The 25,942-nt window shown below is 41.3% G+C and overlaps 1 protein-coding gene across 2 annotated transcripts in view; it reads left to right on the top strand.

Moving 5' to 3' along the window:
• The first annotated feature begins 1,693 nt into the window (after positions 1 to 1,693).
• Positions 1,694 to 25,942, top strand: part of SLC6A2 (solute carrier family 6 member 2) — a 69,035-nt gene continuing 44,786 nt past the window's right edge. Inside the window, exons 1-3 of one of the 2 annotated variants that reach the window (NM_204716.2) lie at positions 1,694 to 1,795; positions 3,536 to 3,833; positions 22,911 to 23,042. In NM_204716.2, the coding sequence (NP_990047.1) occupies positions 1,766 to 1,795; positions 3,536 to 3,833; positions 22,911 to 23,042 (460 nt within the window). In that variant the 5' untranslated portion in view covers positions 1,694 to 1,765. Of the gene's footprint in view, positions 1,796 to 3,433; positions 3,834 to 22,910; positions 23,043 to 25,942 lie in introns of those variants that run through there. The other variant, XM_015292350.4, reaches the window with a different exon arrangement.

Raw genomic sequence — 25,942 nt, 5'->3', positions numbered from 1 at the left:
GAATGGCAACGTGATTTTAGAGATACTGTAAAGCAAAATTTCCCAACCTGCTGAAGCTGATATATCTGCTGTCATCAAAAGGTGTCCGATACAGTCAACAGCATGGTGTCCTCTACCTGATAACCTAGAAAGATGGGCACCCCTGCCACTGCCATGTTCCTATCACTAGAAATTGATTTAACATTGATTTAGTAAGAAGGCTGTTCTCTACTTTGCTCCCAGTTCCTACAGCAATTGGCTATTGCCCGAGTTACTTTTATCACAGCATAACCAAACCTAACTGCATTCAGCTTATGCAGTTCATTTGAAAAATATTTAGTCTTTTAGTGCTGATAAGTCCTACAGGCAGAGTGAGCTCAGGGTTTCTGTGGATGTATCAGGACACGGAATCAAAGAGGTGGTTCATACATCCCCTGTCCTTTTTTAATCTTTTCATGATATATTGGATTACAACAAGAAAGTGATGTCCTGGGCTTCCAAGCCCAAACCCAAGCTCTCACAAGCAACTTCATCATAAAACCATGTCCATAAAACAAAATCCTACAACCCTCTATACTCACTGCTCTGATACTTAGAACTCTTCTCTTTCTCCAACTACAATTATCATTGTTCTTTCGTCCTTTGATTTCAATGCTGCTGCCGTTTTGTTATGTGCTTTCTCAGTGATGCTTAATAAGGCATTCCCATCCCTTCTCAGTCACTACTTTTTTTGGCATGTGTGTCAAGCTCTTTCAAGTACAGCAAACTTTGCACAAAACAAGACCCTTTTGAATGCACCAGCTGTTCTAAGACACTTGCAAACAGTTCGACAATGCTGGTTCACAGGAAGGACAGCAGCCAGCTCCTGCAGTTCTGTCAGATCAGTGGCAGAGGGCTGTGCTGTGCTGCTGGAGAGTGTGGATGCAAGGCCTGCTGCCAACCAGCCTTCACACCAGCAGCAGACTGAGGTCTAGGGGCACGCACCGAATTGTTCATTGGGGTTTTTTTCTACATAGACATAAAGGTATGACAGTGACAATCCCAGCTTACTATTACAACAGAGTGTATTCTCCTCTACCTTAGCAAGAGAATGACAGATGTGAATTTGAATAATTGATGACTAATCCAGCAACACCTGACTATTTTCAAAAGTAAGCTATCACCTACTTACCAGTTAAAAGTGGAACATTGCTAAAGCCTGCTATCTTGCCTGTCTCCATTGAGGTTTCTAAATACAATATTCCCTTCCCTGACTGCCACTCTACCTGCTGTCAGGCTCCATTAGGCATAACAAGATCCAGACAGATTCAAGATTAAGCAACTTTTTTATAAAATCCAATTGAGGACTTTCTTACCTTGAGGGTGCAGCAAATATTACATTAACCAGATTGCACACACTTCCCATGCAAAAACTAAAGGCAGATATATATATATATATATAGATGCATGCATACAGTGATTTAATTCTCTTAGGAAATAAGTGGGGGCTTTCTAGATTCCTCCCACCATAGATATCATAATCAAGCTCAGCCAATTAAACCATTGTGGGTAAAAGGGTGTTCCTTAGTAAGGCCCTATTTTTCCAGAAGCAATATGTGAGTGCTGCTGCCTAGCGTAGGAAGTCCGTGCAGATTAGTCACGTGGAGAGAGAGGAACAAGATTTAAAAAGCTCCTTACTGGCCAGGCTACGGCTTTGGCTCCCAGTGAGGCTGCAGACCCGGAGTGGCAGAAGCCAGAAGAAGGAATTCCCCTTCCATCACCTGCCCCTGCACACAGGTACCAAAGAATGGGCCAGAGACATCCCCAATGCTACCTGGTGAGTGTCAGCAAGATGGCTTGGGGGCTCTCGGCTGGGAGCGGGTGCTCTCCTCATGCCCAGAAACAGCTCATCCTTCATTTACTGCATGAGATGGGTATGCAGGCTCAAGGAAACGTAGGGGACTGGGGGCACATGTGGTAGCACTGCATGTAACTGGAAACATGGGTGCTTACGTAGTGCATTTGGCAGCTGTGAGTGATGGGTGATGTGGGGAGCAGTCAGCTGTGCAGTATGCGGGTATAAAAATGCAGGAGCATGGCATGGACAAAGCCTGAGAGCTCACAGAGCACCATGCAGTGACTGCACACAGGGGAAGCAGTTCAGGCATGTGTAGCATGAAGTGTCAAAAGGATCAGAGAAAGAAGTTTCATGTGGTGTATTTGGAGAACAAGAGGGTAGAAAACTGTGGAACAGAAGGAGAGCATCCAAGCCACGTGTTCTAAGCATGCATTTGCTCTGAAACAGTTTAGACGCTGCTCTGATATTTTTTCCAGACAAGAACTTTGGGAACCAAGTCACAGCTGAGGATCGTGAGAAACCCAGCATGATGCCTTTTGTAATGCCAAGGGCTTCTGTGAAGGCATAAAATCCTCAAATTGTCAATAGATGCCTCAGCAGCATCTTCACAGTCAGTGGCCTAAAGAGAGGAGGGGAAGATGCCAACTTGCAAGCTTTAACTCCCTCAACTGAGACTCTTTTTTTCACCCTAAGAACCTGAGATTATTTGTGAACTCACTGAATAGTACCTCTACGCACATTATCAGTCCTAGCAGAGCAATTAAGGATGGTAGGCTGTAACACCACAACCAGTCCTGCCTCTGACCTAGTCTCATTGATTCGAGGCAGAAGGAAAGCAACTTAACCTCACTGGTGGGAAGCAGCCTGTTTTTTTCTGCATTTGTCCTCAAATTTTATTGCCCAGCAGACACTGAAGGGACAGCTACAGCTCGCATCTGCAATAAGAGGAGGGCCCGAAAAGCCCTGTTTGCCAGCTTATTTAGCCCACTTGTGGCAGCAGTCGTTGTTGACCTGCTAGCTAATTGCTTGCTTGTTTTACATCTAAAAGATCCAGGTCCCACTTGGAAGAGCAGTAAATAATGTCATACAAATACTGCAGCCTGATAACCAAGTCCTACCAGCCTAATGTTTTCCAGGAAAGCAAAAGTTGGGCATCGATCGGTCCTGGTGTGAGACTAAGAGCAGCGTCCAGCTCTGCCATTCATGCTACACCCCCTCGGGTTCTGATCCCAAAAGTCAAATTCGAGTTTAACCCAAGGCACGCAGGGGAGAGCTGCCTCCGTCCCGCATCTCAGCCAGAGAGCGGTGCGGTTCAGCTCCACCTGCCGCCCGCCGACAGCCCCTTCGGACAGCCCGGCGGGGGACGCGCGGGCAGGGAAGGCTCCGATTGTGATCCCCGATGGCCCCGCTGGGCAGCGCGCGACGGGCTGCGCTCGGTGCCCGTCGGGCCGGGCCGGGCCGGGCCGGGCAGGGCGGCCCCAGGTGCGCCGGCTGCCGGCCTCTCCTCTGCGGAGGAAGGGCGCGGGAAGCCCCGCTCCCTGGGGGCACCTCGGTCCCCCCTTCTCCCGCCTCATTTGCATGGCTCTTATTACGGCCGTGCCTCGCTCCTGCCGCGCTGACACCGGCGGGCTGGAGCGTGGAGCTGCCTGCAGCGGGCAGCGCGCTTCCCTCTTTCCCTTCCCCGCCCCGCCTCAAGCTCGCTCTCTCTGGATGTTTAAGGCGAGGATGAACAAACAGATCCAGCCCGACCGTAAAGTGTCGGTGGTAGCCCCTCTGCCGGAGCGCCCGGGGCCGTCTCCCCCGCGGAAGGACGTGGAGCTGATCCTGGTGAAGGAGCACAACGGCGTGCAGTACACCAGCAGCAACCTCCTGCCCGCCGCCCCCGCGCCCCGCTACGGCCCCCAGGACAGGGAGACGTGGGGCAAGAAGATCGACTTCCTCCTCTCCGTCATCGGCTTCGCCGTGGACCTGGCCAACGTCTGGAGGTTCCCCTACCTCTGCTACAAAAATGGAGGGGGTAAGGCGCTTCGCGAGGTCTCGCTCCCCGGCCCCCAGTCCCAAAACCTGGGGGATTTCCCGCAAGGTGCCCGCAGAGGGCCGCCGCTCGTCCCTCCTCCTTACGATCCCGCTTCGCCGAGCTCCGTCGGCGCACGGACCGCTCGCCCCCCTCGGAGTTGAACTTAGTTTTGGGCACGGGCGTAGCTGCCTTCTGCTGCCGCGCCAGCCTTCTTTTCGTTGGCAACAAATAGTATCGAGGAGAGAAAAAAAACTCGAGTGGCATGAAGTAGCGTCTAGAAAAGTTACCGCTGGAGCAGAGAAAGGTTTCTTTGGGGTGGTTTTAATGGAGGAGCGGGATTTCTGCCCTCGGTGCTGCAGTTGAGAGGTTCTTTTTTCCCAAAGTAGGTAGGAGATTTGTTACAAACAAAGCCTCACCTCCTGCACAGTTTGGCAATGACAGCAACAAATAGATCACACACAATGGTTACTGTTAGCTCAGAGTGCCTGGCACATCTTTAGGAAGCCCTTAACTCCATCGTCCCCTTTTATCTCCTCAAAAGTCGCTGTGTTGGCAGTGATACCTCCACGCTGTGATGGAGTAACACCATCTGCGAGCCAGGCAGGTGCCTGGGTGCTCTGAAATCTCACAGAGGGAGAACAGACCCTGCCTAGCAGATGGAGGACTGTGTGTGAATGGTGAATGACACAGATGGAAGAACTGCTAGAATGAAAGCATGCTCTGTAAGATAGTTAGGTATGACTTGTTAATGTGGTTGCCTGGTGATAAAGGCTAAGGGTTCACACTTGTAGCATAAAATACTTGCTGCCCACAAAAGGAGGAATGGGAGGATCCCTATCAGCTGGCACGAAGTTACACTGGTCCTCAGAATTCAGCAGGCTAGTAGGAAGGGCTGATACTGGAATACTTTCTCCCATTTAGTACCTCCAGAACTTCAGAAGAGGGTCACAAAATCTCTCAGCTCACTACCCAGAAAATGGTTAATATTGAAAAACAAACTCCATCCCTATTTCATTATTGCCCACAGCTAATTCCAGAGTTCACACTGCAGCAATACAATGCCTTGTGATACCAGCAGGCTGCAGGTGTAGTGGAAGCATCGCTCAGGTGGCTCCATACATACCACTCCCATATCTCAGTCTTACAAAGTTTAGGGAAAGAGATATGTTTCCCTATCTCACATTGCACGCAGTGACACCCACAGGGTTTGAATTACTTTCTGTCATCCTTTGGGTCACCTTTCATCACATTCTTAGTCTGCGTCTGTTACAGTTTGCAGCTAGTTCAGGCACAGAAGGTAACATCCTGAAACCTCCTTGCATTTGGATTAGTGTTTATGTATGATCTTGTGTCAGTTCAGCCGGAGAAACCTGCATCTTTGTTAGCATCTTTTGATTTAAAAACATGCAAACTGGAGTGAATAGAAAGACAACTACTTCGCAGTCACAAGAGGCACTGTGCAGCAAAAAGTTTGAACCCGTACTTCCTTTCTGTCAAAGCAGAATCAAAATCTTTACAAGCAAAGGTAAAGGGGCCCTCTGCTATCAAAGTCTATGGAATGCCTGAAAACAGGTTGCTGATATCATAAACACAAACAGCCGTAGGAAGCATCTCAATCAATATGTAGGATGTCATTCTTGAACATATGTTTATCACAACACACTTTACTACTTTACTGGCACTTGAAAAGACTTATTTTACCATAAAATGAAAGATGAGATAGTCATCGTGACCAAAAATCATCAACAATTCAGAAGGAAAGATGCATGAAGACACGTCAGCTTTGGCTAATGTGAGGACAAACTAATATTTTATGGTTTGATTGTGTTTAACTTAATGAAGCTTAATCATCCTGAGATTGTTTTTTTTAATTTTTCTATGCTGCTTGATAGCCCATGGCTACCATAGTATTAGCTAACAATATTCAATGATGACAGTTTCCAGGACAGACCTTGAGCTGAGCGGTAGGGAATGCAGTTATAGGCAGGGACTTGTGAATGGCTCCATCTCATCCTTCTTTTTACAACAGTTGTCTTTATGGTATCTTAAAAAAAAATTTCCATCTGTTGCCTCCATGTTGGGCATATGTATCACTTGCATTTAGCAGAAACTCCTGTAGGAGATTCAGCCTCTAAAAGTGCTTTACTGAGTTTCACATCAACTTAGTCCCCTATCTCTGTCACTGGGGTTGTTGGCTTGTTAGCTCTATGGGTAAATTTTCCTACAAGAGCAAAGAAGAACAAGAGGCAGTTAGCAGTGATCTGAGATATTCCTGGGTTTCAGTTCTATCCTCCCAGTCCTACATTCATTGATATTTTTAAATGTGTTTTTTCCCACACTGCTGCTCAGGAGGGAACCCTGTTAGCACCACAGCAAGCTTAGCTACGTCAAAAAGAATCCAGTGGGTTCTCCATAAAGAAGATGTAATGAAAATAAAAACACTAATTACACTGCCTGAGTATTTTTGCTAGGCTTCTTGAGTGAACTGAAGTTAGTCAGATGTGTGTTACAAACTTGAGTATCTTCAGACTGATGCAAAAAAGGCAATGAAAAGGAAGTCTCCTTCATTGCTACAGGTCCTAAGCCACTAAGATATTTTAACACCTTTGTTTACAGCATGTCTTGTGCTATCTAGAGGGAAAAAAAAAATTGCTATCTTTCCAAAATCTACACCCACAAAAGTTCTACAACAGCTTATAAATGTTAAATGGGAGTGTTTAAGGACATGAAAGTGGTAGAAAATGGCATTTCCCTCTACATCTGACAAAAATGACACGGGTGACATGGACTACGATGTTCCTAAGACCAGCTATGACTAATTTAAGATGCCAGTAGATGCACTTAAGGGCCTTTCCATGCTTGTAAAAATAGGTTGTTCTTCATAAAGCCTGAGAATTTCCAGGACCTTGAAAAATATAAATACACACTGTATTCCCTCAAAGCTGAATTTTCAAGGAGAGAGACACACATATACATATACCCACTTCTTACTAGACAAATCCTTGAGTTTCTTTCTTTGGTAAACTCCAGGGAAGTTTCCTGATTTAAAAACTAGACATAGAGGCTTTTAGGTTGAAGTTCCACGCAGACAAAAGTCCTGTTAATTTTCAGTAAGTTCTACTGACACACAGTATGCACCGCTCAGAGGTACCTATGTAGTCATTTTTAATGTTATGTTACTTTGGATACAAGCACTGGTGATTTCAGAAAGAAAAAAAAAAAAAAAGCACAACTATTTATATTTTAAGAAGCTCCCAGTAATAGAAAGCTAGAGTGCAAGAGGTATCCAGCAGAACTAAAATGCTGAATGAATAGCCAGAAACATCTGTGTTTTGGGAGTAGCCTGCTGAGACACTCCAATGGGACTTCAGTACAAAGATAGATGGCGGAATGTAACCTTGCTAATGACTGTGGCTTTTGGAAACAGTCTTCAGCTATTAAACAAAATAATCCCACATGTTAAGTAAGATATAAAAAGCTGGAATGTTTGTCAGTTACCTGCTTCCATACAAGCTGCCTGCCTTACCAGGGCAGACCCAGTGGCTGCGTTATAACATGAAACCAGAAAACATCCAGTACAGTTTAGTATGAACAGTTTGGATGAGATCTTGTCCTCACTGACTACTCGGAAGCAGGAGTGCCCACGCTGTGTGCTAAACTACTTTATAAAAGTGACAGGGATATATGGATGGTAAAACTCAGCAAGCTGACATTATGCAGATAAGGTAACACTCCAGAAAGGGCAGAATTCTGAAACATTGCCTCGTCAGCTTGGCAGATCAATAAACACCACTCAGCTACTCATCACAGCACAAAGGAGAAGTACTGTTTGTAACACGACAAATCCTTTTTGTGCAGTCCAAGAGTCCAAAATCAGCACAGTATGTCACTGGAGAAATCATCAACCATGCCTGTCCCTACTAGCTGTTCTCACAAGTGCTCTGAGCTCATTATAACTCATGTCTGACAAGAGCCCCTTCAGTGGTGGTGGTGTTTTGTTTGTTTGTTTGTTTATAAAAAAATTCCCTAACATGTCCAATCTCTTAAGCATTCCTCATATCAGTAAGAGGCTGTGCCAAAGTAACAAGTAGTGTCAAAAGTAGATTCTCATCAATTTAGGGAAAGATTTGTCATGATAATTTCTTTTACATGTAAAATGTTGCTGATGCCAACTGAAGTTGAGTAGTGCCTACCATGATTTACTGATGTGCTCCCTGTGGGGGAAGGTGATGCTTAGCGTTAGGTAACCAAGCAATTGTAGATTCTGTACCAGATACACTTAATATTAGCATTTTTTATTTAGTTTTTCTGCACCGTCTAGAAAAATTACTATTTCCCATTGATATTTGTGGCAAGAGGATTTACAAACATAAAATACTCCTTTTTGTGTGTCAAAGTATTTGCAAGGTCAATTATGCTCAGACTACTAATTGTTGGATTAGTCACCTGAGACTTACTGTATCATAACAATCAGATTAAGCTTTTCATGAATTTACAAACAGCAGCAGATAAATATTTTAACAGCTCTTTAGCTACCATAATATACACTTTTAATCTCCTCTAAGATGTTATGTGTTCACAGATCACATAATTTCTAGGAGAAATTATTTGTTTCACAGTACAGCTCACCAGCAGTCAATACCTTTTAGCGCAGAAGAATCTTACAGCTTATCATAATGCTTCATTTCTTATTCATACTTCCACAAGCTCTCATGCAGGAGTTTGCAATCCACAGTTCAAGTACCAAAGACAACATACAACCAAATATTCTCTATTATAAATAAGGCTAGTGCATCATATCAACAAAAAAAAAGATCCAATGCTGATCCGCAACAGCTTGCTTTTCTAGCAGGCACTACACCCAAGTGTTTGCCAGCAAATTTAATCATTAATATGAGTAAGAATACAATCTGGCACTTTAACTTCGAAAGGTGGTTGACCTTTGTCTTTTAATATCAGTGTTTATGTTCCAAAATAGCACTGGTGATGATGATAAATCAACTTTGAAGCAACCTGATTACAAAGACTATGCCAAGAGTTTGACTGATTAATCAATCAAAGCATGGATGCAAATCAAGTGATTTTAGTTTCCTGATACAGGCTTTCAATTCCTCCTATCAAACCAGTGACCTCAAACAGGTCAAACTGTTACACTGACATCCCTACAGTGGCCATGAGCTTTGTGCTCCAGGGCTTCATGTGACATCTGGGACAATCTCAGCTATGCCATGTTGACAGTCGCTTCTTCCTGGATTCAGTGGCCAGCTCACAGCTGCTCTCCTCGTTTTCCCACATGACTTCATCACTCCTCCTTCTTCTCTTAGACAGCTATTAATCAGCTGGTTTATAAGTAGCATAGCTTCACCGAGGCTCACCAGCACTGAAGTTCACATGCAAGCTACTCCTCTGAAATTCCCTGTTCTCCTCCACTTGCCCATCAGTCTTGCTGGCTCCACAAAATAACTCTTCAGAACTGTAATTTCTCCAGGGTTATAAACTACTATATTTCATACCTACTATATATGAAACATCCTGAATACTTGACAAGGACAAACTGAATATTTCTGACCCAAATCTTTCATCAATTCTGAAATTCTAGTTTCTGTCAGTCTCAGATTACCATGAAGTGGTACAATATATGAGTTCCCAGCTAAATATCTTATGAAACAGACAAGTTATCTATCCCTGAACAATTCTAACTACCCGTAGCATGACAACTTTACAAAAGTTCTAGAGAAGATTCATGGTATTTAGATAGAGGTTGCACTTGAAGAGGAACATCCTGTGTTCAGTGCAGGACAAGCATTCAGAACAGACTTAAAATGCTCTGATCAAAGTGGTGTTCCACCTTTGCTCTTCCTTGTAACCAAGAAAATAAAAGAAGCTGGTGTGACCCAAATGAGCTGCTTTTCCAACAAAAGCAAGCATGCCTCTTTCTCACTACAAAGAATGAACATATTTTTTGATTACCACTCAGAAGCATTTTATTCTGAACTAAGAGGAAGGGAAGACATCAAGTAGTAAACTGCTATCTGGGTTCCATTGTTTGGAAACATAAAATCTCTGCTTAAAGTGTTCTTTCCCCTCCATTTCTATATGCCATTCTAAGTTATGCCGTGAAGCCAGGCGTACCCCTAGAAAGCCTTTTCCACAGGACAGGCATCCCTCCTCTACAAGTAAGTGATGAAAGTTGTGTTAGGAAGCTTTACTTCATATTAACAGGTCCAAGAGTTTCTTAATTTGGCCAGGGATTTCAGCTTTAGGACTCTCATTCAAGCTAAAACAGCAGGTATCTAATCTTCATCTTTTTCTAGTCTGTTTTCTCACTGACATCTTGTTAAGTTCTTTATTAAATTTGCTAGAAGCAAAGGAAAACAGAAAGGCCATTTCAGGAGTGTAGCAGCCAACAGCCCTTCTTTATTAGAGAAATAAGGAATCTGTAAGGAGACTGAGATGTGGCATGGATGATTTAGGGGCAGAATTTCTTTTTCACCTTTTGGGAAAACGGCACAAACCTCTCTGTCAGTTCAGTGTATATGTGAATACGGCAGCCTGAAGGTGTTTTTTTCCAAAAATGAATACTTTCATTTCCATACTTAAACCAATGTGAAATAGAAAACTAATAGAACTACTTAAATGTAAGGTGAGATGGGGCATGCAGTTCTGGCAAGTGTTTAAATTTGCTATGAGGGAAGTTATGATTAAAAGCAGTCCACAAAGTACTGAGCCTCTTGCTGTGAATTAAAATGGAAACAGTGTACAGAATTCAGAGCAGCTTAAGCAGCAACATCAAAGCTCGGCTGCCTTAATTTCTGCTGCATACAGTGGGAGTCTCATCAGCTGTGCTCAGTTCTAAAGCTTTTGTCCTGCATTCACCAACTGATTAAACAGTTAACTGCAGTGTGGATCTCTAGTATGTGTTTGTACTGTAAACTCTATAGCACTTACATATACTGTAATTATTAGATGATATTGTAGCTAATTGCTCTCCGCTATGTTACAAAATAATAAAGCACAACTAAATACATTCCATATTTAGAGATATTTATATTAAAACACTGTAATTTAGGAGGCAGGAGACAAGTTTATACGAAGTCTTTGTAATAACAGTTCAAGATCTTCTATTCCTACCTCTCTCTTTTTACTTCCCATTGGCATGGCACGGTATGTATTCTTCCCACAGAATATACAAAACCATGCTACTGGGTTTCAGGGAATTTTGCCCTGAAAAAAGCATCAGTTCTGATTAATTTGCAACTAACCCTTCACTTCTTGCCTTCTGATATGACAACAAGAAATTGTTATTATTAAAGTTCAAATAACTTGTATTTGGGCCAACTCCTTCACCTCAATCTGCCTTCAGTGAAGTTGATGTAAAGATTCCAGGATTATCTCACTGATAATAAACCTTCAATTTCTCTTCCCCAAGCCATTTGACCACCTAACCATCTTGACAACCTATTATTCTCTCTTCCAACTACAACTCCTTAATCTTCCCTTTCCTTTTCACTGCCTCTGTGACATCTTAGGCCTGCCATGGCAGGATTTAAGCTTAATTGTATAGATCTTGTGCACTGGTGCCTGAGGGAGAACAGTCTCCAAGTAAAGGCTTCACTGCACCTCAGAACTTGACTTCCCAAAGATGGACATCTGAGCCCTTTGGGGAACCAGCACCAAAAGTGCCTACACCCCAAGTAATGCTGAGCCAGCCCTGATTTCATGGAAGCCCTGGAGAGAGAACTGCAGTACAATTCAGCATCTCAGCTTCTGTATAGATTCAGTGCACTTCATTTCAGCCTTATGGATTTTGAAACTTTCATTTCATAAACAAGGGGAAAGGAGATAGGAGCAAAGGAGAGGAAACAGTTAAGTTGCTTGCATTGTGGCATTCTTTGTGAAGACTATAGAAAAGACTGTAAACTACTAATCAAGGGAATCCTTTGTTTTATTCTCACTCTTCTTGCTCCTTTCCCCTATTCTGCATTTAAACACTATGCAGTCTCTCTCTGAAGCATGACAAAGGTTGAGAACTAGGGTCAGCCATTCAGCAACAGAAACAATCAGTGGGGATAACTGTCTCTGTAAGCCCCATATTTCTTTACACCCACATTCATCCAAAGCACACCAGCAAGTTTCCAGTGCACAGAGCTCCATGATAACACGTTCATAAAAAAAAACTCAGGACAGGAATTGGGCAGGCAGTTGTCTTTTGCCAGTCCATAAATGATTTCTGTGACTAGTGTTCTGATTGCTAGTACGCAGTAAAACTGGCTGCCCTTGTTGTATCGTAAGACTTTTATAGAAGCTGGTAATTTTTCCAGTGCTCCTGCTTTTTGTTTAAGGCTTTGAGCACAACCACTCACTTCCAAAAGCACAAGTAACTGCAGAAGCTTTACTGTTAACATGAACGTTAACTGGTTGCTGTTATTTGGCTATTACTGTTGTCTAAGAGTATACACAAATTTAAGTTCCAAAATAGTCTCCAGCACTATCAGACAGGTGTTGTTAGAGTACTCAAACATGAAGCCTTTCTTGGTTTGCTTTGTTAGTAACTGATTCCCTAGAAGTTGCAAGTTACACTAACGTAAACATGCAGGATCAGAAGAGCAGAGATGGTTTGATCCCACCCCACTGAGGCATGCAGGAATTGTGATTTCAACAGTGAAAGAATATTACTCTTTCAGAGCTTGAGAAAAATATTGCACAAGTTCCAAGCACAATTCGTGACAGAGTGAGCAACAAGCCATGCCTTGCTACAGCCCTCCTGCTAGTTTGAGAAACAGCTTTTTTGGTGTTACGTACATGAAGGATTGTAGCCAGGTGACTGCATGGCATTCCTCTTTACTGAAGGCCACAGAACAGTGGGAAGTGAGCAGGGGGTTTTCTGGCCCCTCAGCAGCATGCAAGAATACACCCACATTGCTTCCCTAACCTTACAAACAGGCTGCTCTCAGGGGTCTAATGTATGCACTGAAAAAAGCAGCCAAGTATTATGTATCCAGTTTTTTGCTCTATGTGTACCAGATAGCACTCTTCACTGCTTTAACTTTTGTTTCTCCTCCCTTTTCAGTGATCAAACTCCCCTTGCAGTGTCTGTTCTGAAGCATGCCAAAGATGTCAACTCAGTACTTTCCCTTAAGATCTGCATCTCTTGAGGAAAAGTATGATGCTGATGTCAAATTCGAATTTAGTTTAAAAAAAAAAAAAAAGAAAGAAAGAAAAAGAAAATTAATTAATTAAAAAAAGAGGAAAGGCTGGACTTTTTCTGACACACTGCTCTACACAGCAGAGTAATAGACAAACTTTTTCCAGACCACAAGATGGAGCAGTAGATCCTCATAGATCTTAGTAGATCCTAATCTGATAATATAAAAGCTAACTGGTACACATATAGGAGGAAAAATGACTGGAGGACCTAACAGAATGGCTCATGACTTTTGCATACAGAGCTGCCAGTATGAGCAATGACTGCTCCCAGGCAGATCTATCTTGGATTTCCCAACCCCTTTCCTTTAGTAGGAAACTAATAGGAGCAGCAGCTTTCAGTGATGCGTAATTTGCACCAAGGGGTAACCTTGTCTGCCTCTAAAGGTCAAATGTTTGTGCCCCCTTCCAAGGAGGCTTTATAAGATGCACATGGGCATCTTATGTTTAGATTTATAACAAAATTAAGGAATAGCTCATATTGGGGTGTGCAGATGTGTCAATGAGGTCATGAGACAGGTTCTGGCAAGACCGATGATAATCTGAGATTTTATTTTTGGGAAGAGTTTGATCATTTGCTCCCTTTCTGCAGTTTGTCCCTCATTTTCTAATAGTTCTACAGCCTTAGTTAGAATCAATAGATTCATAAACCACAAGGGAGAAATCCTGACCCAGCTGAAGTCAATGGGTGTTTTTTTTCCATTGACGTCACCAGAGCCAGGATTTCAACCCAAATAACAGACGTCTCTCTTTTAAGGGCTCCTAAGTAGACAGAATTTCCAGACTAAGAATTACGCGAGAAGAAAAACAGAGGAAAGTAATAAAAAACTATTCAGGCTAAACTGACATAGAAGACTTCCACTGACTAGTAACTGATCTGCACTTCGTGCAACAGTTCAGTACTTCAGCCAATAAACAAAATGCCAGGACTTACACAGATGATGTTCATTATTACACAAAATGAATTTATTCTGTGAGAGTTGGATTATGACCTCAGCATTCTCCTATGTAGGGCTCAAGATATAAAAATGTACTATTTTAAGAAGTGCATTCTATTCTGTTTCATAGCGCCAAATGGTTAGGCAAGAATCTTTCTCTGGCTGTCAGGGCTGAAGAGAAGAGCTGGGAAAACACAAAGCAAGAACAAGACTTCAAAAGCCAGAAGGCAAATAAAAGGACTGGACTAGAGGACCTTGAATTTTAAGACACTTTCAACTATTCTGCGGCTTAATACATGGTTTGTAAACTTCTGAATTGCCACGTTTAAGAATAGAGCTGTCACCAGTTACTCTTTTCCTTCACTCTTCCCTAAAGTAAAGTGACAGAAAACAGTGATCAGACCATTCCTAAATTGCAGTATAATCCTTTGCTAACTCATATGGAGGCTGCTGACAAAATCACAGTCTTTAATCCTAAATTAGGGAACTTGGGCATCTTCACAATCACCTACATTTTTCCTCCTAAATTTTATTTTACAATCGTGAGGTGTTATGTGCTCAAAAGCTGTTTAGCTAGGAAAAGCTACAGCTGTGCGATCCATCAAGAGCCACCAAGTTTTGCCACGCTAACTTACCTTCTGTAAGTTCTGTGTTCTTGGAGAACAAAATTAACCCAATTGGTTTGCTGCTTGTTGCAAATTAGGAAAATAGTCCATGGAGAATTACTTCATTCTTTATGGAACTGTGTTCACTTTTTACTTTCAAGCCTTGTATAAATATGCATTATAAATAGTTTGCAGTAAGGTTATTCTACTTCCTGTAGAGGCATGAGAAAGAACACTGATCCTGAAGGCTTCATTTATAATGACTGAGAGTAAAGCTCTGATTGACCAGATTTCTTACAAGTAGGAATGTATAGCTGCCCCATGCTTCTGTGACAGATCACAACCCTTTATTGACAAGAAGAATTTAGAAGATTCTGCTGTGCAAGAGTTAGTAAGTTTAAATAGCACAGAAAGTACTAGAGTATTAGAAATAAAACTCTAATGAAGCCTGGATGGAAAAGGAATGTTTTGCTTTGATCATTGTGTCCAAAAACTTGGACTTACAATTTAAGATTGGATTTTGCACTAAACAGTACAGCAAGTTTTAAGAGTACCCCAGGATGTTTATACTTGATTCTTCTGTAGCAGAATTTCAAGGCATTTACCTCCTATTGGTCTGTATGTTAATCCTCTTGAAAGCTGCCTGGCACTTGTCTAGAGCTGATTTAAGATGTCATAAGCTCTTTGTTTCACCTTGGCGCAGTTACAAATCTCATGGTGCCTAAAGTAGGTACTGTGTCCTCTCCAGAGAGTGCTCAACTTGGGGACTGTTTTTAAGTTTGACAACTAAAGACAACCTGCAAAAGATGAGCAGTCTGAGAGGAAACACCCTCCATGTGACATTGTGCTGGGAACTCTAACTTTACTGTTACATGTGCAGAACAAAGTGCATTTCAGACTTCCTGTCTCACTGTGCACCTGAGTTACTACTGGAGCTCTAATGAGCAGTAGAGTTGAACCTTCCCATTAGTATCCCATTACATTTTGTTGCCAAGGGACAGATGGCAGCAGAGGGGCACTCTGTCGGAATGGTGCCTGACATGGAAGTGTGTAGGAAGCAAAGGTGTGTCACCGACTTCCTCTGTGCAGAAAAATAGCACCTATTGAGATTCATCAGTGCTTGCTGAACACTGATGGAGATCAATCAGTAGATGTGAGCACACTGAGGTAGTAAGTGGTGCATTTTAGCATTGGTGACAATGGTCACCTCCACTGGTACAGATTTTTATGAGTATGGATGCAGGCTCTTGTTCATCACTGGCAAAAATGCATGGATGACTGTGTTGAAAAATAGTATTTTGTAGCTGAGAATGTGCTCTATCACTTAGTGTTAGAGTGCTCTTTGTATCTGTTGTGGTTTCTGTGGAAATAAATACGAGGCATTACTTTTGGAGCAACCTACGTATCTAACGATCTCTTCTGGCATCAAAATCAGACAGGTTCATAAATGCTAAAAATATTCATTTTAGTTTACAACTGACTGAAACAAACCAAATAAAAATGAACATACAAATTCATTGAGAAGGGAGAGAAAACTATGAATAACAGTCTGTATGTGAACTGAAGTAAAACAGTAGTTGCCAAAATCTCACTGGCATCAAGCAAGGAAATCCCAATGCTTAAAAGAGAAGCTGATGAAGTAATATCTCCTTTCATGTACATGACTATATTCTGTATGTTACAGAAAATGATTTTTAAAACATCATAGTTCAGGGAATGCTATCAGATGAAGTTAGTTTATTAGAGATTTTTCAGTGCTAGAATCCAGCAAAACTTGCTGATCTTGATCCACAGTAAATAGCTTCCAATGTCTTTGCTGAAAAATATTCTCAGCCAAGGCTGCTTATAAATCAGAGTACATTTTGACAAGCACTTTGATTTTGTACAACTCAAGTACAGCCTACACCTTACATGGGTGGGTTTTTTGATATGATTCAATTGCAGGTGAATATATCCATGTGTCACATCCAATGATTGCAAGGTGGGGAAGAAAAAATAAATAAATAAATAAATAAATAAAAACCTGCCAACAGTGGAAAATTAATGAAATGATAGAAAGATATTTTCCCTCTTAATTTATCAACTCTTAAGCTTCCAAGCATGTCCGTTATGAAGTAGCATCCTTCCCCAGATCAGCCTCTGCACCCTGACCCAGTGGTTCAGTACTGCTCACTTCTCCCATCAAGCACCTCTGGAACAGCTTGCTAACTGCAAAGCTTGCTGGTTTGTTCTCAGCAGGGTCAGCTGCTCCGTGAAGGACACCATCACAGCTCACAAACTCTGTCTTGTTGCAAACTAGTAGTAGAGATTTCATAAATCTCATAATAAAACAGCCTACAAGCTGTCTCCACATTCCAACTCACTTCTTCTCCCAGTGAGTTAAAAAAGAAAAAAGTACAAAATGAACAAGATGAGTTTGGGCAGGACTGTCAGCCACTAGACCTTCATGTTCATACAGCCTCCAGATCATTTACCTACCAAACTGTCAAAACCCAAGTGGACAATTCATTTATTTATAAATAAAGGGGTCAGCTACACTAGCAAATCTGCTACAAGGTTGGATAATGGTGAAACAAATGCTGTCACCGCCACCTCACCTCAGCTTGTTGGACTTCATGCAGTCACAGTAAAGGCAGAAGATGGGAATGGCTTAATTCATTTCCTAAGCTTGCAGCAGTGAAGGTCAGCAGCAGAAATGCCGACAGGGCTCCAGAACTCCCACTGTCACTGAGCATCTTAGACCAACCTTACCTGTATTGTCCAAAACCCACCATGTTTCTTTATTCTTTAGTTTCCTTCCAAAGAACGCAGGTCAGAGTTCTGTTCTTATGTAGTTCTATGATTATCTCTAAACTTCCAAAGAACACAGGTCAGAGTTCTGTTCTTACGTGGTTCTACGATTATGACACTGTTGTATTATCACACTGTTGTAAATATGATATTTCATTAATTTATATAAAAGGGTTCTTAGCCAACGACTTGGGTGTAATTTATAAATGAATCATGCTGCTCTGAGTGGCTGGGTATATTTAACTCTCATTAATTTGTTCAAAGTAGCTACTGGTAGGTTTCTTCAGTTCATTATTACATAGCAGAAAGCTGAAGAGATTATTGGTTTTGCATGGAAAAGCTCAAGTAGCCCATTCTCCTAAATAAAAGTAACAAGCTTATAAACAGAGTACACTTCAAGTCTCTTCAAGTGATTTCAAGGCAGCAGCAGGTTAACAGCTCAAGACAGTAAGTACATAAATAAATAAATAGGTAGCATAAATAAATAAATAAATGCTTCAGTTTGACATCAGCCCATGTACAGCATTAAATCATTTCTGGAAACTATTTGTTTTCATTTTCTTTTAGCAAAAGGAACATTATTAACATTGGAATTCTGGACAAAAAAATGAAGGCACTTGCCCAGACTAAGAGTTGAAATATAAATAGGTTCAAATCTAGCATTTTGTTAGAGAGAGCAGCTAAATACGAGGATTTCAAAAGGAACATGTAAATCAAGATGGTATAGCTCCACTGCTTTTATGGTTCAGAAATACTTTCTATAAAAAAGGTTGCCTACTTGAAGATTTTATATAAGCAAAGTGCTGCTGAAGTTTTTATAGTATGCCATTCAATCTGTTTTGCAGAAAAATGTTATTTTGACTACCATAATCTACCTCTGTTCAACATCATCATATAGCTGCTGTTAAAATCATCTTGGCTTTGCTACTGAGGCTACATCATGCTCCTTTGCATCTCTGACTTCTCTTTGCTTTACCATGCAAACCCTTACTGTTTTTACTCCCTGGCCAGTAAAGATTGGGTCTACCCACCTGCCCCTTTCTACTTAGGCTCCAACAAACACAGCTTGCTGCAAGCTGACCTCCCCAGCGATGCTCTCTGTGGCTGTGCTGGCAAGCCAGTAACAAGCTTGAAGACCCAGAACTAGGATTTCTGTACTCAGAAATACCTCCCTTTCCAGCCACTTAGTTTTTCTGTCTGTGCTGATGTCACACAACCTAGATTTCAGAATCTCTGCATTAGGGATTTCCTTTTTTATTCACAAGAGTCTTACACTAGTAGAGTTTCCACCCATTTTTCTTGTCGTCGGGCAAATTTACTGCATTGTCAACTGTTTGCTGATATTCTTTCAAGTATTCCTTATTCACAGTTTGATCAGGCACACATCAGTTACAGAGATTAGCTTGTATTCCAATTCATCTGTTGGAAGATCCTTGTTTTTAGACTATTCTTGAACAAATACTGGCAACACTCCTATCTGAAAATATACTGGTATACTTGCCTGAAGTCTGTTAGCTTAGCAGACATCCCTGCCAGTTAAAGTTTTGACTAGAATATCCATGATAACAAAGGCAGAAGGCTAATAATGGACCAGCAGGAGTACTTCAAAGTCATTTTAGCTAAGCTAACCGTGTCCTGGCCAACTTCTTGTGCATGCATCAGCAAATTCTTTTAGGACAACAGTCATTGTTTGAATGATCATTTTCAATCATTAGTAATTCAGTGCTGCATCCTTTCTGGTATTCAAGAGTGAAATGAGTCCTTCTTGTACTTTTGAGAGCTATTTGAGGGTGTTTTCCTCTCTGCTTCCCCACCAAGGATGCTGTGAATGTTGGACAACAGTAGGAGGAGAAACTCAGAGTGGACTCTGTTAGACCAAAATGAAAAAGTTGTTTTGGCAGTCAACACAGGAATGCAAAACCTGTCCTGTATTTTGCCCTGCATTAATCAGACATGATAGTTCTTTAAAAACAAAAGCAACAAAAACCTCTGCATGACTTTCAACTTGAAATTTCACATAGGCGCTTCAAGTGGAAGTAAAGTTTGACCTTGTCATGTTTCACATAAACACATAAGGCTTCCTTAACTCTGTGTGTACTCTGCTACCATAAAGAAAGAAAGTACACAGATCTCATGAAATCCATTAACACTGAAAAGCAGCATGTGCAACAGCCCAAGGGCAACGTGTGGCCTTTGAGCTACACGTGACTCCGTAGCAAGTCAAGCCAAGGCTAGGTTACAAATGTTAATTACTCCAGATTTTTGGCTGGGAGGAGAAAGTAGGAACCGTTAGGGATTGCTGAGACCAGTAATGCTTTCTGGGCTGCAGCTGTGTGCTCAGCCCTATGCCCTCACACAGTGGGGGAGTGGAATCCCTTGAGTGCTCTCAGGGTGTTGCTGCCAATGCAACAATCCCACAGTTACATTCCCTCAGCTCTGAGGTAGGTAGATCTTGGCTAGCTGCTCCATCCAGTCTGAAACGTTAGCCAAACCGTGTGCTCCCTGAGAGTTCAGCTGTCAGGGCTATACTAATGTGCCGGCTTTTTGCATTCATACAATTGGAGCACAGTAGTTTGCATGGCACAGGGAGGAGGAACACAGTTGGTGTTGTGTCACCCTTCCTAATGTTTTGGCTTCATAGATCAGGTAGGCATTTGCTATTCCTTCAGAGAAGCATGTTGCTGTGCCCAAGTTCACAGCAGCAGACCCAAAGCAAGAGGCCCAGCAGGATGCATTTTGCCCCCTGCCTCACCCATAGGGTGTTAGCAACAAGCTCACAGGATGCTATGAGGTCTCCTTTCCAAAAAGACCCTGCCTTTCACAAGGTACTGTGCACAAACCAGTCCCACTGTGGAGCCTTCTCTTTCTTGGGTAGGAAGAGAAGACCAGACATAAAGATATTGCCAAAAGTATGTGACTTTTGGTATTCTTTTACCAAATCAGAAAGTCCTAACAAGAAATGCCCAGAAATCTCCAAAAACATTTGGGACAACTTAATGTGAATAAGCACCCTTACTTTGTGTGCTTATTAAGCTCTAATTTATTTCAAAATACTTCACTCACCATCTTTGTTACTTGAAAAGTAACCCCAGCTATGAAACTATTATGTCACGTAAATGCTTTTGGCAGAAAATGACATCACACTTCATTAATCTCTTGGGAAGGAAGGAAGGGAAGGAAAGGAATAAAAAGAAAAACTTCATTTATCTAAAGCTTGGACTGATTTTCAGCCAAATATATGATGCTTAAGCAAGTGTGCATAAATATGGTACACTTCACAGTTCATCAAAGTATTAGTCATACTTAGAAAACACGTATTTTAAACTACCATTTAGTATTTATGTCCACTACACATCTCCAGGATAATTGTCTCACACGCAGATTTCCCTATTCAATTTGTGGCATAATTTTTTCCATGCCTCTTGACATGGATGATCAAATCACACTCATGCAAACTCCAATACCTGCCAAAGGCAGCATACTAGGTTTGAGTCAGATCTGTATGCTATAGCAGTGTTGAAGCAAGATAAGTGTGGCACTTGAAAAGCTGTCACTTCCAAGACCTACGAAAGTAAATCCATGTAAAATTATTTTTGTAGATATTGCTACTAATGAAAACAAAATGAACATTTTCAGATGAAATTAGTTGAACGTGCTTCAACACTGAACATAACTCTGAACAACAGGATATCAAGTATGTTGAAATGCAAATATTTTCCCTCTAGAATATTTAAACACATTGTAGTTCAAGCATTGGAAGGCTTATGAATTACACTGAAATATTATTAAAGTATGTATCATTTGTACTGAGTAGCTCCTGTGAATATAGGCTGCAGTTGCACTACCCTCTTTAGAAGCATGAGAGGAATCATGCCTCCTAATATGAGAAAATCAGTGTATTTAAGTTGCTCCAAAAGTAATGCCTCCTATTCATTTCCATAGAAGCTACAGTAGATGCAAAGAGCACTGTAACGCTATGTGATAGAGCACATTCTTAGCTACAAAACGCTATTTTTCAACAGACAACACCATTAGCTGTGCATTTTTGCCAGCAATGAACAAGAGCCTGCATGCTGCACTCATAAAAATCTGCACCAGTGGAAGTGACTACTGTCATCACTGCTGAAATGCACCACCCCCTGCCTCACTGCATTCACATCCACTGGTTGGTCTCTATTAACATTCAGCAAGCATCAGTGAATGTCAGTGGGTGCCATTTTTTGTGCATGGAGGAATTCAACGATACCCATTTGTTTCCTATGCGCTTCCATGTCAGACACCATTTGGTCAGACTGCCCCTCTGCTGCCATGTCTCATGGCAACGAAATGTAACAGAATATTGATGAGAAGGTTCAACCTCTACCGCCATGCCAACATTATCCACCTCCGATATTGTGGGCCATCATAATAAAATAGGGGGGATTACTTTCGGAGCAGTTCTTGTATTTCAGCTGTTCGGGTACATTTGCAATGCTTTACGCTATTATTTATTTCTGTTGCTACACCTTGCTCCTGTTTCACTACCAAATTTCAGCTTTAGAATCCCTGAATCTTGGACTGAACACTGAATGCATTGTCCTTACCATTACATTACAGCACATTACTTCCTAGAGTTAGGCTGTGGTAAGAGTAGGGGAACAGGGCTTGGCTTTGCAGTATTTTCCACTGTGTCCTATCTTTTCTCTTTCTGAGCAGTTTTGCTAGCCAGCTCACTCTAGGAATAGCCATGAAAAGCAGACATGAAACATAAAGGAGCAACAACTATTCAGATGGCAGGACTTTTAAAGTACAAAATCCATGCTGCTTACTGACCTGCTGTAGATAGCTTCAGCAATACCGTTAGCTTTTATAGACTGCACATACCTTCTGAAAATATATGTATTTAGAAGCAGAGCACTTATTTTCCTTCACAAGGAAAGCTTTCAAGTGACTAAGCCAGTACAACAGGCCTTAAAGGTTTGCACAGACTCCTACTCCTTGCTGTGGGGAAAGACAGAAGTTGCTGTTTCTTTACTTTTTCTTTTGCTGAACAATTTTAAGTAGGATTGTTGCAATCTGTTTTCTTTTAAATAGGTAACTCCCAAGGAGACCAGTCCATCATTCTGGATACTTAGTGATTCTCTCAATTTCTTATTTATCACAGCAGTCCAGTAATTTTTTTAATACAGATATTTTACATGGATTTAACTCTTCAGAACCATGTAAGCTATGTAATGAAATGAAAACTGCACTTTAGAGGCACCACAAAGCAGACAACTAAGTATCTAGTTAATAGCACAACACCAACTGTAACTGATAATTCATACCATCAAATATAGTCATGACTTTTGGGGGACTCTACTTTCTTTGACTTGGATCATATAAAACAGCTAAGAAATTTTCAGACAGACAAGAGAACAAAGATTATTCTTTCTAGGAAGAATCTTTTCTCCTTTCTAGTTCCCAAAAGCAGTAGCTTTGTCTTTAGCCAGTTAGAAGCTACCAATAAAGTAAAGTGTAATCAAAATATAGACTACAATGTCTAATTATTCTATTTTCAGGTGCTTTTCTTATTCCCTACATCCTCTTCCTAATCATTGCTGGAATGCCCCTGTTCTATATGGAATTAGCACTGGGACAGTACAACCGAGAAGGAGCTGCCACTGTGTGGAAGATCTGTCCAGTGTTCAAAGGTAAGCGTCCCTCTGCTCACTTGAAAAGCACAGTGAGGGTGCCAGTACCTGCAACCACAAACAAAGGAAAGGTCTTGTCTTTCCACAGACAGCATGATATTTGCTGACCTTTCTCCAATCCTTGAAGTCAGAAGCCTTTTTGTTATCACGGGTGAAGCAGAAAATGAAAAAAGGCACGCACAGAAATAATCTTCCAGGCTATTGCTGAGGAGTGCAGCAGAGAGCAATAAGCAGAAGGAGCAGCACAGCCCTGTCCCCCTTTTGCCCATACGCTGGGGTTGGGGGAGTTGGGTTTCTCCAGGTGGAGGGAGGGGCTGGAGATGCAAAAGATTAGAAATATCAAATCCCATCCAGGTCAGTTCAGCCCTGTCCCCCTCTGCAACACACAAGCAAGAAATAGCTGGGATTAGCTGCTGGGGGCACTGAGGGGCTGTATAAAGTGTTGTTTCTGGATGAAAGAAACCATGTGGCTTCTGTGCATGAAACACTTCTTAAGGAGCCTCAAGAATTTTCTTAACCATTGCTTACCAGCAAAAATCATGAGCCACCCAACATCTCTACCAATTATATGTAAAATCTTTTTGACACAGAGCTATCAGAAATCAGTGAAATGGAACCACTCAAGCCTGGCTGATCCTGGAAGCTTAAAATTCAGATTGTGTTCATCCCATGACAAAAGCTGAAGAGCTTAACAATGGCAATCCAAACTTGACAGATCCAGTACTTGGATATAGGTTACAATGAGTAAATGTTAGACTTCTTTCTCAAAATAAAGCTCTCCCCTTCCAGGAGGCTAGAATCACAAAACGGGAGAACTGCAGAGGTTGGTTATTTTTTTCTTATCAGACAAACCCAAAATTCATAGTAAAATTAGAGATGTAATAAAAGATAAATAGGTGAGCTAATAAAATAGATGTCCCTAAATTAAAAAATGAGTTCACATAGGTTTGCCTAAGCCTTCTATAACGCTTTCATGGAAGGCAGAATTCATCCCAGCACCCAGGAACCTGCAGCCCTTACTCAGTCAAGATTCTGGCTGGCATTGGTTAATAACTTTGGATGACAATGAGGATTTTGAAAATTTGACTGTAAAAATTAGACCACAAGGATCTCAGTGTTTGAGCCAAGTAGCACAGTGCTCTGAAACAGTCTGTTTGTTGACTTCAGGACTGAAATACAAAGAGAAAGGAAAATAGAACTTATTTCATGTACAGGCTTGTTGAAATTCCAACTGCCTTTTTTTCTGCTGACATATTCAAGGTGAGCTAAAGATACACTACTGTGATTTTTGAATGTTCTTATTAGGATATAGATGAACCTGAGTTATGTGACTCTTGTAATAAATATTGGATTTGATTTGCATCTCAGCACTACTGTAAACTCAGTATTGTTAAAGTTTTGATCAATCTGATAAAGCACACACACATTTTTCTGCTAAATTCATAATGCTTCTGAGTTTTTATGGCTTAACTCAACTGAAAAGTACATAGTCAACCCAAATTTATAATGGCTTTCCTAAAATAAAAGCATTATAATACTAATTTTAGCTATGAATATTATTGCTACGATCTCTAAGGGATCTCCTTGTGAGATGCTCCCGTAATGCATGTGATTAAAAATATACCCTGTGACCTTTGCAGCACAGCATTTTCATCTCTGCATTTTCCAGCACCTATTTTAGAGTGTGGGTGGTGCAGTGCTGCATTTTAAAAGTTAGAGCTAGAAACAGGAGAGCACATTCATTCCTGAACATCCTCATAATTTCAAAGAAGTGGCGTTGAAGATACATTTGATAGAGTATTTTTGAATCTTGACATGAAGTGTCTGTAATTGTCTCCCTGAACAGAGATCATCTAATTTCAGTGCAACTTATTATTCACATTTAGTATTTTACCATTTATATTAACAATTAAGAGTTACCCTTTTGGTGATTTTTTTTTCTTATTGTGTTTATTGTAATGTATCATCGGAGTTTGAATGTTCATTTGAGCACTAAGGATTTCAGGATACAGTTTCATTTTTCCTTTCACTATCTGTCCCCCGTGTTAGGGATGAACAAACTGGCTTATATACTAAAAACCTCCCGAGGAAGAGAAACTTTGGTATGCGGCAGTCTTTGAGCTGCCAACTTCTTCAGAATCTTCATCTGTTTCTTATGCAAATTTCAAACCAAGGAAAGTTGTGTGCTACTTCATTGCTTTATCAGGGAATATAATAGTTCAAAAATATCCAACTGTTAGGCCTCCAATGCAGTATTTTACTGGAGAAAATCAGAAATGAAAGTTCACACTTAATGCTTGTGACACTGCTGTGATGATAGTAATAAAGCAGATGAAGTCTCTACCCATAACACAAAATACAGAGAACCGTAGGGTAGGATCCACAGACCAGTCCTGCTCATAGATTAATGGAAGAACAATATTAGCCAAGATAAAACAAGCTTCCTGAATAATTGTGACAATAAGATTTTATTCTGCTCTGACGTTAAGTAACAAAGCTTCCACCTAAACTATTAAAAAACATACATTCTTTTAAGGAGAAAGCTCTCCCTCTTAAGAGACACTCCAAGTATACCTCAACAGTATGCAAAAATACAAAAGAAATGTTTGAAGCATCAGAGGATGCTTAACACTGGGATTCACCAAATGCTCTGCCCAGACTTAGGTTTAAATTTTCTGTGACTTCCATTCTGTAATCATGGGGATATAACGATATGATTTGAGGGTCTCTGCACAGTTTAGCCCCAAGATTGATATTCCCTAAGATTTACGCATGTGCTCCAGAACCACTTGGACCACTTAGTGGAATGACACAGGCTGTTACGTGCATGCTTTGGCTGTAGTCACAAGCTGTAGATGCAATCTGGAGAGGAACAATGGTAATGAAACAGGAGGGGAATG

Source organism: Gallus gallus, chromosome 11, assembly GCF_016699485.2.
Source record: "Gallus gallus isolate bGalGal1 chromosome 11, bGalGal1.mat.broiler.GRCg7b, whole genome shotgun sequence".
NCBI lineage: Eukaryota > Metazoa > Chordata > Aves > Galliformes > Phasianidae > Gallus > Gallus gallus.
Note: the sequence above shows the minus strand (reverse complement) of the source record. Positions and strands in the feature narration are given on the sequence as shown.